The sequence below is a fragment of the Coregonus clupeaformis genome, unplaced genomic scaffold, assembly GCF_020615455.1.
Source record: "Coregonus clupeaformis isolate EN_2021a unplaced genomic scaffold, ASM2061545v1 scaf0041, whole genome shotgun sequence".
In the NCBI taxonomy this organism is placed as follows: domain Eukaryota; kingdom Metazoa; phylum Chordata; class Actinopteri; order Salmoniformes; family Salmonidae; genus Coregonus; species Coregonus clupeaformis.
This window is the reverse complement of record NW_025533496.1, coordinates 879321-899967: the sequence shown is the minus strand read 5'-3', so window position 1 is coordinate 899967 and position 20647 is coordinate 879321. Positions and strand designations below refer to the sequence as shown.

Here is a 20647-nt window from a genome sequence, read left to right as displayed (position 1 = left end):
CATCATTACTTTAAAAACATGAAGGTCAGTCAATCCGGATAATTTCAAGAACTTTGAAAGTTTCTTCAAGTGCAGTCTTAAAAACCATCAAGCGCTATGATGAAACTGGCTCTCATGAGGACTGCCACAGGAATGGAAGACCCAGAGTTACCTCTGCTGCAGAGGATAAGTTCATTAGAGTTAACTGCACCTCAGATTGCAGCCCAAATAAATGCTTCACAGAGTTCAAGTAACAGAAACATCTCAACATCAACTGTTCAGAGGAGACTGTGTGAATCAGGCCTTCATGGTTGAATTGCCGCAAAGAATCCACTAGTAAAGGACACCAATAAGAAAAAGAGACCTGCTTGGGCCAAGAAACACGTGCAATGGACATTAGACTGGTGGAAATCTGTCCTTTGGTCTGATGAGTCCAAATGTGAGATTTTTGGTTCCAACCGCCGTGTCTTTGTGAGACGCCGAGTAGGTGAACGGATGATCTCCGCATGTGTGGTTCCCACCGTGAAGCATGAAAGAGAAGGTGTGATGGTGTGGGAGTGCTTTGCTGGTGACACTGTCTGTGATTTATTTAGAATTCAAGGCACACTTAACCAGCATGGCTACCACAGCATTCTGCAGCGATACAGGACAATGACCCAAAACACACCTCCAGGCTGTGTAAGGGCTATTTGACCAAGAAGGAGAGTGATGGTGCTGCATCAGATGACTTGGCCTCCACAATCACCCGACCTCAACCCAATTGAGATGGTTTGGGATGAATTGGACCGCAGAGTGAAGGAAAAGCAGCCAACAAGTGCTCAGCATATGTGGGAACTCCTTCAAGACTGTTGGAAAAGCATTCCTCATGAAGCTGGTTGAGAGAATGCCAAGAGTGTGCAAAGCTGTCATCAAGGCAAAGGGAGGCTACTTTGAAGAATCTCAAATATAACATATATTTTGATTTGTTTAATACTTTTTTGGTTACAACATGATTCCATATGTGTTATTTCATAGTTTTGATGTCTTCACTATTATTCTACAATGTAGAAAATAGTAAAAATAAAGAAAAAACCTTGAATGAGTAGGTGTGTCCAAACTTTTGACTGGTATTGTATGTAAATTGTAATGTATTGTAGCGACCCGCTATGATCTAGTCAGGTCATCACAGTATTTTGTCTGTAATGTATTTTTCATTATGTGTCGGATCCCGGTAAGACTAGCTGTCGCCATTGGCGTCGGCTTATGGGGATCCTAATAAATAAAAAAAATCAACTATTGCTCACGGATAATGTGGGGTTATTATTGAAGACTAGAAAACTAATAAAATGCTAGTCCTACTAGGTCTTATGTGTGTCTTCTCCAGTCTCTAAACCTGTATGTTTACAGTGGCTTGCGAAATTATTCACCCCCCTTGGAATCTTTCCTATTTTGTTGCCTTACAACCTGGAATAAAAATTGATCTTTTGGTGGGTTTGTATCATTTGATTTACACAACATGCCTACCACTTTGAAGATGCTAAATATTTTTTCTTGTGAAACAAACAAGAAATAAGACAAAAAAACAGAAAACTTGAGCGTGCATAACTATTCACCCCCCCCCAAAGTCAATACTTTGTAGAGCCACCTTTTGCAGCAATTACAGCTGCAAGTCTCTTTGGGAATGTCTCTATAAGCTTGGCACATCTAGCCACTGGGATTTTTGCCCATTCTTCATGGCAAAACTGCTCCAGCTCCTTCAAGTTGGATGGGTTCCGCTGGTGTACAGCAATCTTTAAGTCATACCACAGATTCTCAATTGGATTGAGGTCTGGGCTTTGACTAGGCCATTCCAAGACATTTAAATGTTTCCCCTTAAACCACTCAAGTGTTGCTTTAGCAATATGCTTAGGGTCATTGTCCTGCTGGAAGGTGAACCTCTGTCCCAATCTCAAATCTCTGGAATTTCCCTGTATTTAGCGCCATCCATCATTCCTTCAATTCTGACCAGTTTCCCAGTCCCTGCCGATGAAAAACATCCCCACAGCAGGATGCTGCCAACACCATGCTTCACTGTGGGGATGGTGTTCTCGGGGGGATGAGAGGTGTTGGGTCAGATACTCCAATCTCCGCTGTGGAGCTTTGCAGCTCCTTCAAGGTTATCTTTGGTCTCTTTGTTGCCTCTCTGATTAATGCCCTCCTTGCCTGGTCCGTGAGTTTTGGTGTGCGGCCCTCTCATGGCAGGTTTGTTGTGGTGCCATATTCTTTCCAATTTTTTATAATGGATTTAATGGTGCTCCGTGGGATGTTCAAAGTTTCTGATATTTTTTTATAACACGACCCTGATCTGTACTTCTCCACAACTTTGGCCCTGACCTGTTTGGAGAGCTCCTTGGTCTTCTTGGTGCCGCTTGCTTGGTGGTGCCCCTTGCTTAGTGGTGTTGCAGACTCTGGGGCCTTTCAGAACAGGTGTATATATACTGAGATCATGTGACAGATCATGTGACACTTAGATTGCACACAGGTGGACTTCTGAAGGTAATTGGTTGCACCAGATCTTATTTAGGGGCTTCATAGCAAAGGGGGTGAATACATATGCACGCACCACTTTTCCGATATTTATTTTTTAGAATTATTTGAAACAAGTTCTTTTTTTCATTTCGCTTCACCAATTTGGACTATTTTGTGTATGTCCATTACATGAAATCCAAATAAAAGTCAATTTAAATTACAGGTTGTAATGCAATGCTAGTTATAAATAGCTGTCTTGCTCTCATTTTTAGTTGTCGGACAGATGCCTCAGGCAAACTCCACACCCAGTAGTTGCTTGGAGCCAGGCAGCCCACTGTTTACATAGAAACAAAACACAGTCATTAAATCAGGCCTGTAGGGATGCACATATAGAGGAGGCCTGAGTAATCTCCAAGTGAGTTTGTTTATGCATGATGTTACACAGGAACCTCTGAGGGGAATAGTGTACTGTTACATTTTTTAAATGTTTTGTCATTTAGCAGACACTCTTATCCAGAGCGACTTACAGTTAGTGAGTGCATACATTTTCATACTGGCTCCCCGTGGGAATCGAACCCACAACCCTGGCGTTGCAAATGCCATGCTCTACCAACTGAGCTACACGGGGGTAGTGAAAGTTTTGCTGTAAATGTTTTGCTTCAATTATTGAATTTTTCTGTGTCTATTTTAGTCAATGGTTTGCTGTTGGTTTTGTGAGTAGCATTTGTATGTGATAACATAGATTTAGTAAATAAATGCAGGATGTATGTTGTTGTGGAGGGGAATGACTGGCAATTTCCCCTCAGTCTCTCTTCCACAACCACCCCTCCAGTCTGTAATAAGGCCTACACATCCACCTCATCTTGACCAAGTGGTTTCACATTCTAGTTCCATTTTACTGGAGCTGTTGCTTGATGATAATGGCAGGATGCTTTTTGGATGGAACTGAAGGAGGTGAGAGCTTTAGCTTCTCAAGCTGCAGCCCTTATAGCACCCAATCCCCTATATCCTGGTACTACTTGGTCAAAAGTAGTGTACAAAACTGTATAGGGAATAGGGTGTCATTTGGGACATATCCTCAGTGTAATGCAGATTGTGTCAGCTTCCTGTTAAGTAAACACCACGTGACCACTTTTTCCCTCTCTGTATAGAAGCATACGTCCTAAAAGGCACCCTATTTCATATATAGTGCACTACTTTTGACCAGAGCCCAATGTAAGGAATAGGGTGCCAATTGGGACACAGTGAATCACTGTGATTAGGTTTGAGTGACGGTCTTTGTGGCAGCCAGCGACATGGTCCAGAGACCAGAAGTCTGTCTGCAGACTGTTGATGCATATCTCCCCAGCCTGGTTAGACAGGCATGACCGGCCGCGCTCACGTGTCTTTTTGTCGAGCACACTCAACGTTGTCGAGATACATCGAGTTTCCTTGTAGGCCTATTTGGCGGAGAAACTGTGAAGCCAGCTGTATAGCCTATTGCCTGTTTCTGTTTATGAGTATTTTATTAAAGAATGTGAAACAGTGTTGTTTCTGTTAGCTTCTTTTCATTAAATCATGCATAGCTTTTCTTTATATGGCCTAAAATAAACGTGTTCATATGGGTCTCTCACCATCATTATCATTATTCACATAATTCCAATTCAATCAAGTCACAGCTTTGGTATTGACATCAGTGAGCAGGCTTTCCGAGTGAGGAGAGACACATGGGTAGGCCTACCACCTGAAAACGAAATTATTATGAAATTCAGACCACAGAAATCCAATGTTTATATAAAATGTCTGCCTTTCCCCCTACATGTTAACAGTCTAATATGTCCATTTAATATAGGAAAATGTCACCAAATCCAGTTGTCGTTTCATTTAGTCTCATTATGATATGGAAAATGTAGGCTATTTCAAAAGAACAGAATACCATATTTTGAGTTGACTGTACAGGCTATTATACTAAGGATCTATCCAGGTAAAATACTTGTGAACACATTTATGCAATAGTTAACATACACAACATTGTTTTACATTCTTTAATAACCAACTCATAAACACAATCATGCAATTGGCTACATCTGGCTTCACAGCTTCCCCAGCGCTTCACATTTTCCCCAGAGCTTCACAGCTTCCCCAGTTGGCTTCACAGCTTCCCTAGTTCTTCACAGCTTCCCTAGTTCCTCACAGCTTCCCCAGCGCTTCACACCTTCCCCAGCTGGCTTCACAGCTTCCCCAGCGCTTCACATCTTCCCCAGCGCTTCTCATCTTCCCCAGCTCTTCACATCTTCCCCGGGAAACTCAATGTATTGTAGCCTCACGCGGAAGAAAGAGGAACGCTTCTGCTGCAGTGTTCGTGGTAAAATATTACGCGTTGTGCCGGTGCTTCGACTGGCCGCACCCACGCATCACAGAAAGCCCCAAGACAAGACAGAAAAGAGAGAAATAACAGAGAAAGAGATGGACAGAGTATGAGGCACATAGAGACCAGAGCAGGCCATAGCAGAGACAGAACAGACAATTGGAAGTCAAAAATGGTCTGAAAGACTAAAGGGACAATGTGTCATTTGAGATGACATACGTCTTGCTCAAAACCCAGAACTCCCCCACTGTAACTGTCGACTTTATTACAATATGAATATGAATAGGACAATCAACCTCTCATCAGGCTCTATAGAGGTTCGTACTAAAATGAGACATGATGGTGTGAAATGATCCTCATCTAGGCTAGTGTCTGAGTCTGAATGATGAAGTAGTTGCAGAGAGGTGGTAACCATGACTCCAGCCATGAGTCTAATATAGCATAAGTATATTTGACAGCATGTTTTTGTGCTTCTGTCCCTACTTCTGGTAGAATGGTGAGAAGGTGAGAATGTGAACTAAGGAAAGCATGACTCGAGCTATGAGTCTGTGATATTCATGTATACATTTTGTGTATATTTGACAGCCTGTACTGTGAGTTAAGTCCTAGTATCCTAGTACTAGTATCCTTGGTTTGGCACAGACCTTTCTGTTATTTGGTAAATGCTAGAGTTCAGATGGATGCCACGGCCTCTCCTAGTCTTTGCTAGGCAGCAGATCGAATCACCCGGGGCATAGGGGCGTTGCAACCACTACACGCTGCCAAGAATCCCCCATAATGACTAGCTTCTACCATTTCCTAAAAGAACAGTTTGACAGATGGAAGTTCTGTCCTTAAACCAGGGCCAGTGCCAGCCTCTCCCACTGTGTCCCAAATTGCACCATAATCCGTATGGGCTCTGGTCAAAAGGAGTGCACTATATAGGGAAATATAGTGCCATTTGGGACACCCCTCTGTCTATGTGCTGTTCATTACAGGGTAGCAGAGCTGCAGTTCAGATGAGGGGGATTGGCTTTCAGTGGGGCGATGATGAGCTGGATCAGAGGGGATGGACTGTCTGACCCCGAGCTGGACAACCTCCCAGTCTGGTGACCTTTTGATCCTGAGAGAGGAAGAGAGAGGAAAGCGAGAGGAAAGCGAGAGGAAAGAGAGAGGAAGAGAGAGGAAGAGAGAGGAAGAGAGAGGGAGAGAGAGGAAGAGAGAGGAAGATAGAGGGAGAGATGGAGAGAGTGAAAGAGAGAGAGTGAGGGAGAGCACGGGTGTCCCCTCTTGTATCCCTGCCAGCTCATCGGTATTCAGCTCACACCGGCCTCAGGACGCTGCTTTGGTTAGTCAGTGTGTGTGTGTGTGTGTGTGTGTATAAGGAAGCACGTCCCTGTGTGTGTGTGCATCCCTGTGTGTGTGGATGTATGTGATGTCCAGACTCACGTGGTGTGTTACTGTGGCTCCACTATGCTCTTGATAGCATTTTGGCATATTAGCTAATGGAACGCCGGTTTTATCTGGGTTACAGGGCATCCTGGGTAGCCAGGTGTTGCTGCCCAGGCCCCTGCTTTGGATGCGTATCAAATGGCACCCTATTTCATTTAATAGTGCACTACATTTGACCAGAGCCCTATAGGTGGTGGTCAAAGCCCCATGGGCTCTGGTTAAAAGTAGTGCACTATATAAGAATTAGTGTGCCATTTGGGACGCAGAATGTGAGTCACATCTCATCCTTCTTTCTGTCGTTTAGGACTACATCTTTACCCAGTATCCTTAGCATGTGTGACGGGAGCCTGCTTAAACCAGACTGAAAGCTGCGCTAACCAAGTGAAACGGCATTCAGTCTGGTTAACCAGGCTATGGCTGTGTCCCAATTGACACGGATGGCAGCATTTCAAAGCAGGATGTCAAAATTGGCGTGTCCCAATCCCAGGGTCCCTTAAAAGGCTGCCTTCAAATCCTGTCTCAAATGTCGGTTACCTACTGGAAAAAGTGCTACCTACAAAGGTAGGTGCCTCTGGAGGCAGGTATACAGCAGGCAGCTGCCTTTGGATTGGAGCACAGTCTACAGTGCCTTCAGAAAGTATTCATACCCCTTGACTTATTCCACATTTTGTTGTTACAAAACTAAATTGTTGTTGATCCTCAGTTTTCTCCTACGACAGCCATTAAACTCTGTAATTGTTTTAAAGTCACCATTGGCCTCATGGTGAAATCCCTGGTTTCCTTCCTCTCCGGCAACTGAGTTAGGAAGGACGCCTGTATCTTTGTAGTGACTGGGTGTATTAATACACCATCCAAAGTCTAATTAATAACTTCACCATGCTCAAAGGGATATTCAATCTGTTTTTGTTTTTTTACCCATCTACCAATAAGTGCCCTTTGCGAGGAAATTGAAAACCTCCCTGGTCTTTGTGGTTGAATCTGTGTTCGAAATTCACTGCTCGATTGAGGGACCTTACTGATAATTGTATGTGTGGGGTACAGAGGAGGTAGTCATTAAAAAATAGAGTGAGTCCATGCAACTTATTATGTGACTTCTTAAGCAAATTTTTACTCCTGAACTTATTTAGTCTTGCCACAACAAAGGGGTTGAATACTTATTGACTCAAGACATTTCAGCTTTTCATTTTTAATTAATTAGTAAAAAAATTCTAAAAACATAATTCCACTTTGAAATTATGGGGTATTGTGTGTAGGCCAGTGACCAAAAATATTAATTTAATCAATTTAAAATTCAGGCTATAACACAACAAAATGCGGTAAAAGTCAAGTGGTGTGAATAATTTCTGAAGGCACTGTATAGTCTAGTGAGTGTGAGTAGGGTCAGTGGAGATTTTAGCATGTAAATCTTGGTGGGGCAAACAAAATATACATTTATTGCACTATAACGGTGACAAACGGTGCCCACAAACTGTTAGGGCCTACATAAAGCTGTCCCAACAGCAGAGTCCCAACAGCAGTCCCAACACCTTACCACTGCTACAGCTGGCTATCAGCGGAGCCTTGTCTGGCAGCGAAACAGTTCACTCAGCCTCATTTACTGCCTTTTAAAAAAACATAGCTGATATGGCTGACTTGCTTAAACAAATGTGGTTTCTACTGACAATTGAGATGTACAAACTATGGCATAAGGGGACGACAAGCGAATAAGAGGCAATCCGTAATTTTGATTAAGACATTAATGAGCGAGCTAGGATGGACGTAGTCAATATAACTATTTGTTCCGCACTTTTGAAATGTACAGTGACAGAATTCAGAACATGGGCCGTTCTTACAGTGTTCTCCCTGTACACCAAGTAAGAACCGTAGGATAAATAAAGGGGGCATATAAGCAGACAATGAAAGCTCTTACAATATTCAATGATTACATTTCTCTAAAACAGTTTATAGGCTACATGTGCACCACCAAATTAAGAGGGGAAAATAGACCAAATTATTAGGGTGAGGCACATGGGCTACTAACAGCTTACTACACAACATACACTTAGTATTACTTCCTTAGCTACAGTATACATATCTCCCTGGCATATTACATAATTTATGCAGCAGCATACAATACATTTTTGGACTCACCTTTTTGTGCTGTGCTCACATGAACAGGAAGGTGGGGCGGCGGTCCTTTGTGGGCAAATCTTGTCATCAAACTTTGTAATCAAAGTCTGGCATTCTCTGGATTTATGTTGCTTTCAAGACAACTGGGAACTCGGAAAAAAACAAGGTTGAATCATGATGATGTCAGTGATCTTCAGGTCGTAGCTCTAGAAAGAGGCCCAAGTTCCGGATTTACAATTCCGAGTTGGTTGACCGTTCAAAACGTATTTTCCCAGTCGGAGCTTGTTTTTCCCAGAGTTCCCAGTTGTCTTGAACTCACTGAAGTCAGATTTTGCAGTTCCGAGTTAACAGTCACCCCGCTCCTCCGCACACTCCACTGGCTTCCAGTTGAGGCTCGCATCTACTACAAGACCATGGTGCTTGCCTACGGAGCTGTGAGGGGAACGGCACCTCCTTACCTTCAGGCTCTGATCAGACCCTACACCCAAACGAGGGCACTACGTTCATCCACCTCTGGCCTGCTAGCCCCCCTACCTCTACGGAAGCACAGTTCCCGCTCAGCCCAGTCAAAGCTATTTGCTGCTCTGGCACCCCAATGGTGGAACAAGCTCCCCCATGACGCCAGGACAGCGGAGTCACTGACCACCTTCCGGAGACACTTGAAACCCTACCTCTTTAAGGAATACCTGGAATAGTATAAAAGTAATCCTTCTAGCTAGCTAAGATTTTGAAAGTATGATGTTGACATGATCAGTCCAATCAAAGCTACTGTAGATATAATGTAATTTGACGTAATTTTTTCTGTGGCCAATGATCTTGAGCCTTCTTGGATGGGCACTTCTAATGTAACTCTATGGCAGCACCCAAGGGGCTTGAATCTTTTAGCTTACATTGTTTGCAAACTGACATGTGACACGTATTAATGCCAAAATAACATTCAAAACATGTGGGGCTCTGTCCCACCTGCCCTGAATGATGGGTTGCCACTGCGTAGGGTCAGTGCAAATAGTTTGGGTAACCATTCATTGACTATTTAGCAGTCTTATGGCTTTCTGAAGGCACTGTATGTGTGTGTGTGTGGTTGCATGGCAATATTATTTTAGCTGTCATGTAACGTAAACAGCAAGATGATGAAGCTGTCATTTTGAACTAGAATCTGCTAGTGCTGCTTATCCTTGTTCAGACATCTCCGTGAATGTGTTATCTTCACTGTCAGTTACTGCACGTCTAATCAAATCCACACTCTGTTAACATTGGATTTCTGATCTCATCATCTGAAGGGATTTTAAATTAATCCCAAATTCACAGTGTGTCTCATCTCTCGCCCACAACAAAATCATGGTCCTGAAAATGAACACATGCCATCCACAACAAAATAACAATGTGTGCATCTCTCTCTCTCCTTCCATCCTCCCTTTCCTTCCCCCCTCTCTCTCTCTCTCTCTCTCTCTCTCTCTCTCTCTCTCTCTCTCTCTCTCTCTCTCTCTCTCTCTTCCTCTCCCCTCCCTTCTCTTTCCCTCCCCGTCCACCGTCCCCCCTTCTCTACTCTACCCCCACTCCGTCTCTACTCTGCTCCAGGTCAACTTTGTGGTGTGCCAGTTGTTTGCCCTGTTGACAGCCTTCTGGTTCCGTCTCTATCTCCACCCCAGTATGACCAGTCCCTTCGTCAGACATGTGGTGGCCACGCTACTGGGATTCTACTTTGCTCTCTTCTGCTTCGGCTGGTGAGTCTCGCTACACACACACACGGACACACACACATGCATGGACGCGCACACACACAGACTAGGGATGGGCACAGTTAATCGAATATCCGGATATCCGAATGGACGTTAGTATTTGATTACCTGAGTGAGTGCTGTAGGCCTATTTTAAAGGTGCTACGCATAGATGTATTATTTTATTCTAAAACATCCTATGTGTAGCTCCTTTAACAATGAAAGCCTCTGTCTAAATTAAATTAAATTAAATTATCCTTATGGCATTTTTACCTACAATGATATACCATGACATTTGAAATGATTGATTTCCTAAAACAAACTTTTGAAATTAGTTTTTATAACTGTGCGTTGAGCTACACTCACACTCGTGTTCACAGCTATACAGTTCCTTCGGAAACTATTCAGACCCCTTGACTCTTTCCACATTTTGTTATGTTACAGCCTTATTCTAAAATGGATTTCAAAAATAATAATCCTCAGCAATCCACACACAATACCCCATAATGACAAAGCGAAAACAGGTTTTTAGACATTTTTGAAAATTTGTTAAAATAAAAAACTGAAATACCTTATTTACATAAGTATTAAGACCCTTTGCTATGAGACTAGAAATTGAGCTCAGGTACATCCTGTTTCCATTGATCATCCTTGAGATGTTTCTACAACTTGATTGGAGTCCACCTGTGGTAAATTCAATTGATTGGACATGATTCACACATGTTTATATAAGGTCCCAAAGTTGACAGTGCATGTCAGAGCAAAAACCAAGCCATGAGGTCAAAGGAATTGTCCATAAAGCTCTGAGACAGGATTGTGTTGAGGCACAGATCTGGGGAAGGTTTGCAGCGTTGAAGGTCCCCAAGAACACAGTGGCCTCCATCATTCTTAAATGGAAGAAGTTTGGAACCACCAAAACTCTTCCTAGAGCTAGCCACCCGGCCAAACTGAGCAATCGGGGGAGAAGGGCCTTGGTCAGGGAGGTGACCAAGAACCCGATGGTCACTCTGACAGAGCTCTAGAGTTCCTTTGTCGAGATGGGAGAACCTTCCAGAAGGACAACTATATAATATAATAATAATATGCCATTTAGCAGACGCTTTTATCCAAAGCGACTTACAGTCATGTGTGCATACATTTTTACGTATGGGTGGACTATCTCTGCAGCACTCCACCAATCAGGCCTTTATGGTAGAGTGGCCAGACGGAAGCCACTCCTCAGTTAAAGGCACCTGACAGCCTGCTTGGAGTTTGCCAAAAGTCACCTAAAGACTCTCAGACCATGAGTAACAAGATTCTCTGGTCCGATGAAACCAAGATTGAACTCTTTGGCCTGAATGCCAAGCGTCACATCTGGAAGAAACCTGGCACCATCCCTAAGGTGAAGCATGGTGGTGGCAGCATCATGCTTTGGGGATGTTTTCAGCGGCAGGGACTGGGAGACTAGTCACGATCGACGGAAAGATGAACGGAATAAAGTACAGAGAGATCCTTGATGAAAACCTGCTCCAGAGCGCTCAGGACCTCAGACTGGGGCGAAGATTCCCCTTCCAACAGGACAACGACCCTAAGATAACGCAGGAGTGGCTTCGGGACAAGTCTCTGAATGTCCTTGAGTGGCCCAGCCAGAGCTTGAACCCAATCGAACATCTCTGGAGAGACCTGAAAAAAGCTGTGCAGCAACGCTCCCCTTCCAACCTAACAGAGCTTGAGAGGATCTGCAGAGAAGAATGGGAAAAACTCCCCAAATACAGGTGTGCCAAGCTTGTAGCGTCATACCCAAGAAGACTCAATGCTGTAATCGCTGCCAAAGGTGCTTCAACAAAGTACTGAGTGAAGGGTCTGAATACTTACGTAAATGTAATATTTCTAAAAACCTTTTTTGCTTTGTCGTTATGGGGTGTTGTGTGTAGATTGATGAGGAAAAACCCAAATTTAATCCATTTTAGAATAAGGCTGTAACGTAACAAAATGTGGAAAAAGGCAAGGGGTCTGAATACTTTCCGAAGGCACTGTATGCTGTGATGGCCAAACAGGTCGATTAGAGGGGAAAATAATACCCCCATTCGACACACTCTGCTCCGCTGCTCCATAATCTGATCACTGTCATTTCTGTAAGCAGGGGTTGTTTGGGAGATTGGTTGTGTGAAACCTTAGACAGGAGTTTGTTGCGGAGCTACAACCAGATGGTTATGTTGTGTTTGTTCACATCTGATGCTATCAGGTTAAGTAGCCACTCAGGTTAAATGCATACAAGGCCCTCCCTCGCCCTCCCTTCTGCAAATCTGACAACGACTCCATTCTCCTGCTTCCTGTTTATGAACAAAAGCTCAAACAGCAAGTACCAGTTATGCGCTCAATACGGAAGTGGTCGGATGAATAGACGCGAGGCTACAAGACTGTTTTGCTAGTACAGTCTGGGATACAGTGCCTTGCAAAAGTATTCATCCCCCTTGGTGTTTTTCCTATTTTGTTGCATTACAACCTGTAATTGAAATTGATTTTTATTTGGATTTCATGTAATGGACATACACAAAATAGTCCAAATTGGTGAAGTAAATGAAAAAAATAACTTGTTTCAAAAAATTCTACAAAATAAATAGCGGAAAAGTGGTGCGTGCATATGTATTCACCCCCTTTGCTACGAAGCCCCTAAATAAGATCTGGTGCAACCATTTACCTTCAGAAGTCACATAATTAGTTAAATAAAGTCCACCTGTGTGCAATCTAAGTGTCACATGATCTGTCACATGATCTCAGTATATATATACACCTGTTCTGAAAGGCCCCAGAGTCTGCAACACCACTAAGCAAGGGGCACCACCAAGCAAGTGGAATCATGAAGAGCAAGGAGCTCTCCAAACAGGTCAGGGACAAAGTTGTGGAGAAGTACAGATCAGGGTTGGGTTATAAAAAAATATCAGAAACTTTGAACATCCCACGGAGCACCATTAAATCCATTATTAAAAAATGGAAAGAATATGGCACCACAACAAACCTGCCAAGAGAGGGCCGCTCACCAAAACTCACGGACCAGGCAAGGAGGGCATTAATGAGAGAGGCAACAAAGAGACCAAAGATAACCCTGAAGGAGCTGCAAAGCTCCACAACGGAGATTGGAGTATCTGTCCATAGGACCACTTTAAGCCGTACACTCCACAGAGTTGGGCTTTACGGAAGAGTGGCCAGAAAAAAGCCATTGCTTAAAGAAAAAAATAAGCAAACACGTTTGGTGTTCGCCAAAAGGCATGTGGGAGACTCCCCAAACATATGGAAGAAGGTGCTCTGATCAGATGAGACTAAAATTGAGCTTTTTGGCCATCAAGGAAAACGCTATGTAAACCGAACACCTCTCATCACCCCGAGAACACCATCCCCACAGTGAAGCATGGTGGTGGCAGCATCATGCTGTGGGGATGTTTTTCATCGGCAGGGACTGGGAAACTGGTCAGAATTGAAGGAATGATGGATGGCGCTAAATACAGGGAAATTCTTGAGGGAAACCTGTTTCAGTCTTCCAGAGATTTGAGACTGGTACAGAGGTTCACCTTCCAGCAGGACAATGACACTAAGCATACTGCTAAAGCAACACTTGAGTGGTTTAAGGGGAAACATTTAAATGTCTTGGAATAGCCTAGTCAAAGCCCAGACCTCAATCCAATTGAGAATCTGTGGTATGACTTAAAGATTGCTGTACACCAGCGGAACCCATCCAACTTTTTTTTATTTTTTTATTTCACCTTTATTTAACCAGGTAAGCCAGTTGAGAACAAGTTTTCATTTACAACTGCGACCTGGCCAAGATAAAGCAAAGCAGTGCGATAAAAACAACAACACAGAGTTACATATGGGGTAAACAAAACATAAAGTCAAAAATACAACAGAAAATATATATACAGTGTGTGCGAATGTAGCAAGTTATGGAGGTAAGGCAATAAATAGGCCTTAGTGCAAAATAGTTACAATTTCGTATTAACACTGGAATGATAGATGTGGAAAAGATGATGTGCAAATAGAGATACTGGGTGTGCAAATTAGCAAAATAAATAACAATATGGGGATGAGGTAGTTGGGTGGGCTGAACACCTGTACACAGCCAATTTCAGAATGGCTGTGTACAGGTGCAGTGATCGTGCATGAGTGAAGGAGGCTTTGTTGCGAAATAGGAAGCCGATTCTAGATCTAACTTTTGATTGGAGATGCTTAATGTGAGTCTGGAAGGAGAGTTTACAGTCTAACCAGACACCTAGGTATTTGTAGTTGTCCACATACTCTAGGTCAGACCCGCCGAGAGTAGTGATTCTAGTCGGGTGGGCGGGTGCAAGCAGCGTTCGGTTGAAGAGCATGCATTTAGTTTTACTAGTGTTTAAGAGCAGAAGGAGGCTATGGAAGGAGTGTTGTATGGCGTTGAAGATCATTTGGAGGTTTGTTAACACAGTGTCCAATGAAGGGCCAGATGTATACAAAATGGTGTCGTCCGCATAGAGGTGGATCCGAGCGTCACCAGCAGCAAGAGCAACATCATTGATATACACAGAGAATAGAGTCGGCCCGAGAATTGAACCCTGTGGCACCCCCATAGAGATGGCCAGAGGTCCAGACAACAGGCCCTCCGATTTGACACATTGAACTCTATCTGATAAGTAGTTGGTGAACCAGGCGAGGCAGTCATTAGAGAAACCAAGGCTATTTAGTCTGCCAATAAGAATGCGGTGGTTGACAGAGTCGAAAGCCTTGGCCAGGTCGATGAAGACGGCTGCACAGTACTGTCTGAGCGTGGCTGAGGTGCACCCATGACCAGCTCGGAAATCGGATTGCATAGCGGAGAAGGTACGGTGGGATTCGAAATGGTCGGTGATCTGTTTGTGAACTTGGCTTTCAAATACTTTTGAAAGGCAGGGCAGGATGGATATAGGTCTGTAACAGTTTGGATCTAGAGTGTCACCCCCTTTGAAGAGGGGGATGACCGCGGCAGCTTTCCAATCTCTGGGGATCTCAGACGTTACGAAAGAGAGGTTGAACAGGCTAGTAATAGGGGTTGCGACAATTTCGGCGGCTAATTTTAGAAAGAAAGGGTCCAGATTGTCTAGCCCATCTGATTTGTAGGGGTCCAGATTGTTCAGCTCTTTCAAAACATCAGCTGTCTGAATTTGTGTGAAGGAGAAGCGGGGGGGGGGGGGCATGGGCAAGTTGCAGCGGAGGGTGCAGAGCTGTTGGCTGGGGTAGTGGTAGCCAGGTGAAAACATGGCCAGCCGTAGCAAAATGCTTGTTGAAATTCTCGATTATTGTAGATTTATTGGTGGTGACAGTGTTTCCTAGCCTCAGTGCAGTGGGCAGTTGGGAGGGGTTGCTCTTATTTTCCATGGACTTTACAGTGTCCCAAACCTTTTTGGAGTTAGTGCTACAGGATGCAAATTTCTGTTTGAAAAAGCTAGCCTTTGCTTTCCTAACTGATTGTGTATATTGGTTCCTGACTTCCCTGAAAAGTTGCATATCGCGGGGGCTGTTCGATGCTAATGCAGAATGCCACAGGATGTTTTTGTGCTGGTCAAGGGCAGTCAAGTCTGAGGAGAACCTGGGGCTATATCTGTTCTTAGTTCTGCATTTTTTGAATGGGGCATGCTTATTTAAGATTGAGAGGAAAGCACTTTTAAAGAACAACCAGGCATCCTCTACTGACGGAATGAGGTCAATATCCATCCAGGATACCCGGGCCGGGTCAATTAGAAAGGCCTGCTCGCTAAAGTGTTTTAGGGAGCGTTTGACAGTGATGAGGGGTGGTCGTTTGACTGCGGACCCATTACGGATGCAGGCAATAAGGCGGTGATCGCTGAGATCCTGGTTGAAGACAGCGGAGGTGTATTTAGAGGGTAAATTTGTCAGGATGATATCTATGAGGGTGCCCATGTTTACAGATTTAGGGTTGTACCTGGTAGGTTCGTTGATCATTTGTGTGAGATTGAGGGCATCTAGTTTAGATTGTAGGTTGGCTGGGGTGTTAAGCATATCCCAGTTTAGTTCACCAAGCAGTACGAACTCTGAGGATAGATGGGGGGCAATCAGTTCACATATGATGTCCAGGGCACAGCTCGAGGGGGGTCTGTAGCAAGCGGCAACAGTGAGAGACTTATTTCTGGAAAGGTGGATTTTTAGAAGTAGAAGCTCAAACTGTTTGGGCACAGATCTGGATAGTATGATAGAGCCCTGCAGGCTATCTCTACAGTGGATTGCAACCCCACCCCCTTTGGCAGTTATATCGAGACGGAAAATGTTGTAGTTGGGGATGGACATTTCAGAATTGTTGGTGGCCTTCCTAAGCCAGGATTCAGACACTGCTAGAACATCAGGGTTGGTGGAGTGTGCTAACACAGTGAATAACTCAAACTTAGGGAGGAGGCTTCTGATGTTAACATGCAAGAAACCAATGCTTTTACGGTTACAGAAGTCAACAAATGATAGCTCCTGGGGAGTAGGAGTGATACTGGGGGCTGCAGGGCCTGGGTTAACCTCTACATCACCAGAGGAACAGAGGAGGAGTAGAATAAGGATACGGCTAAAGGCTTTAAGTACTGGTCTTCTAGTGCGTTGGGTACAAAGAAAAAAAGGGGCAGATTTCCAGGCGTTGTAGAATAGATTCAGAGCATTATGTACAGACAAGGATATGGAAGGATATGAGTACAGTGGAGGTAAACCTAAGCATTGGGTAACGATGAAATAGATAGCATCACTGGAGGCACCGATTGAGTCGGTCTCCGCGTGTACGGGGGGTGGGACAAAGGAGCTATCTAAGGCAGGTTGAGGTGGGCTGGGGGATCTACAGTGAAATAGTACAATAAGAAATAACTGAAACAGCAATAAGCAAGGCATATTGACATGGGAGAGAGGCATAAAGCAATCACAGGTGTTATTCGAGAGAGCTAAGACAACAGCTGGTAATGGCGACAAAGTTTGGGCTGAGGCTAAACATAAACAGGATGCGGTACTGTATAATTTGAAGGAGAAGGAGCAGTTTTGCCTTGAAGAGTGGGCAAAACTCCCAGTGGCTAGATGTGTCAAGCTTATAGAGACATACCCAAAGAGACTTGCAGCTGTAATTGCTGCAAAAGGTGGCTTTAGTTATGCACGCTCAAGTTCTTCTTGTTTTTTTCACACAAAAAAATATTTTGCATCTTCAAAGTGGTAGGCATGTTGTGTAAATCAAATGATACAAACCCCCAAAAAATCAATTTTAATTCCATGTTGTAAGGCAACAAAATAGGAAAAATGCCAAAGAGGGTGAATACATTCGCAAGCCACTGTATGTTCCGGGATTCATCCTGTCACGGTCGTTGATGAACGGGTCAGACCAAGGCGCAGCGTGAAATGCATACATGTTTATTTTATAAAATAGACACACAAACAAAAACAACAAAACAACATAACGTGAAGTCCTCAGGCTAAACACCATACAAGCCTATACACGGAACAAGATCCCACAACTAATGATTACAAACAGGCTACTTAAGTATGATCCCCAATCAGAGACAACGAGCGACAGCTGCCTCTGATTGGGAATCACACCCGGCCAAACATAGAAACACAATACCTAGAATGTAAACATAGAACTAATAACATAGATCTCCACACCCTGACTCAACATACAAGAGTCCCATGAGTCAGGGCGTGACAGTACCCCCCCCAAAGGTGCGGACTCCGACCGCACAAACCTGACATAACAGGGTAGGGTCCGGGTGGGCATTCCGCCTCGGAGGCGGATCCGGCTCCGGGCGTGACGACCTCATTCTCTCAGCCTCCCCGTTGTGCCCCTGGTCTGGTCTGGACCTCGGCGCGCTGCTTCCCCTCTCCTTCCTCCCACGATGCACCAAGCCCTGTCTGGACCCTGGTGTGGGAGACCCCGAACCTGGAGAGGGGCTGACGTCTGTGCCTGGATCGGCAATCCTCCCGCAATGCACCAAGCGCTGTCTGGGCCCTGGTGTGGGAGACCCCGAACCTGGAGAGGGGCTGACGCCTGGGTCTGGACTTGAGCCGCTGACCGGAGCTGGACTGGGCACCGATGGAGCGGACTGCTCTGGCTCCGGAGTGGAGCTGCTGACCGGAGCTGGACTGGACCCCGGTGGAGCGGACTGCTCTGGTTCCAGAGTGGATCCGCTGACCGGAGCTGGACTAGGCACCGGTGGAGCGGACTGCTCTGGCTCCGGAGTGGAGCAACCGACCGGAGCTGGATCAGGCACCGGTGGAACGGGCACGGGCTGTGCCGGACTGGACACACGCACCACTGGTCTGGTGCGAGGAGCAGGCACGGGCCGGACCGGACTAGGAACACGCACCACTGGCTTGGTGCGAGGAACAGGAACGGGCCGGGCCGGACTGGGAACACGCACCACTGGTCTGGTGCGAGGAGCAGGAACGGGCCGGGCCGGACTGGGGACACACACCACTGGCTTGGTGCGGGGAGCAGGTACGGGGCGTACTGGACTGGGAACACGCACCACTGGCTTGGTGCGAGGAACAGGAATGGGCCGGGCCGGACTGGGAACACGCACCACTGGTCTGGTGCGAGGAGCAGGAACGGGCCGGGCCGGACTGGGAACACACCACTGGCTTGGTGCGGGGAGCAGGTACGGGGCGTACCGGGCTGGCGACTCGCACCACTGGTTTGGTGCGAGGAGCAGGAACGGGCCGTACTGGACTGGGAACACGCACCACTGGCTTGGTGCGAGGAACAGGAACGGGCCGGGCCGGACTGGGGACAAACACCACTGTCTTGGTGCGGGGAGCAGGTACGGGGCGTACCGGACTGGGAACCGGCGCTGGAGGTCTAAGACTGTACCAGTCCTTTACACTCCGCGCCCTGTCCTCCTCCAGTGAGGACTCCTCCTTGAGCCCCCACGAGTGCAGTGGTCGGGGCTCCTCTCTGTCGATCCCCGACCACCCTTTTAGCCCCCCCAAAACATTTCGTGGGGCTGTCTCTCCTTCTCCCCCCTGATCCCTTTCAGGGCCTCCATCTGCTTGGCCAGATCCTCTCTTATCTCCCTCCAAGTCCATACTCTCTGCTCCTCCTGGGCACGCTGCTTGGTCCATTGGTGGTGGGATCTTCTGTCACGGTCGTTGATGAACGGGTCAGACCAAGGCGCAGCGTGAAATGCATACATGTTTATTTTATAAAATAAACACACAAACAAAAACAACAAAACAACGTAACGTGAAGTCCTCAGGCTAAACACCATACAAGCCTATACACGGAACAAGATCCCACAACTAATGATTACAAACAGGCTACTTAAGTATGATCCCCAATCAGAGACAACGAGTGACAGCTGCCTCTGATTGGGAATCACACCCGGCCAAACATAGAAACACAATAACATAGATCTCCACATCCTGACTCAACATACAAGAGTTCCATAAGTCAGGGTGTGACACATCCGATAGCATTGAGGAGTTTACCAAAACAGTCACAGGCTTCATCAATAATTGCATAGACGATGTCATCCCCACAGTGCCTCTACGAATGTATCCAAATCAAAAACTATGAATTACAGGCAATATCCGCGCTGGGCTAAAGGCTAGTGCTACCGCTTACAATGAACGGGACACGGACATGGACGCATACAAGAAAGCCCGCTACGACCTCCGACGAGACATCAAACATGCAAAAGGACAATATAGGAGGAAGGTGGAATCCTATTATTTGGCAGGGCTTGCAGATGATAACAGATTACAAAGGGAAATCCATCCGGGAGTTGCCCAGTGATGCAGAACTCCCAAACGAGCTAAATGCCTTTTATGCTCGCTTCGAGGAATACAACACTGTGTCTTGCGTGAAAGACCCTGTTTTTCCGAATTACTGTGTGATCTCGCTCTCCGTGGCCGATGTGAGCAAAATCTTTAAACAGGTTAACAATCACGAGGACGCAGGGCCAAACAGAATACCAGGGTGCATTCTCAAAGCATGTGCAGACCAGCTGGCAAGTATCTTCACAGACGTTTTCAATCTCTCCTTCTCCCAGTCTGTAATCCCAACATGTTTCAAGCTGACCACCATTGTCCCAGTCCCAAGAGCTCCAAGGAAACCTATCGCCCTGTAGCACTCACATCTGTAATTATGAAGTGCTTTGAAAGGCTGGTCATGACACACATCAACCCACTCTAATTCACGTCGCCCCAACAGATCCACAGATGACGCAATCTCAATTGCACTTCACACTGCCCTTTCTGACCTGGACAAGAGGGGAAATAACTATGTGAGAATGCTGTTCATAGACTACAGCTCAGCGTTCAATACCATAGTCCCCTCCAAGCTCGTCATTAAGCTCAGGGCCCTGGGACTGAACACCTCCATCTGCAATTGGATCCTGGACTTCCTGACGAGCCGGCCCCAGGTGGTGAGGGTAGGCAACAACACTTCCGCTGCGCTGACCCTCAACACAGGACCCCTCAGGAGTGTGTGCTTAGTCCCCTCCTGTACTTACTTTTCACCCACGACTGCGTGGCCACGCACGACTCCAACACCATCATCAAGTTTTCTGACGACACGACGGTGATAGGCCTGATCACCGACGGCGATGAGACAGCC

At 45.6% G+C, this 20647-nt stretch overlaps 1 protein-coding gene across 1 annotated transcript in view; it reads left to right on the top strand.

Annotated features, from left to right (window-relative positions):
- The window catches only part of LOC121552437 (lysophospholipid acyltransferase 2-like), a 69661-nt gene that overhangs the window by 23989 nt on the left and 25025 nt on the right, over positions 1–20647 (top strand). Inside the window, exon 2 of the mRNA XM_041865370.2 lies at positions 9932–10077. Within this exon, the coding sequence (XP_041721304.1) occupies positions 9932–10077 (146 nt within the window). The remainder of the gene's footprint in view (positions 1–9931; positions 10078–20647) is intronic.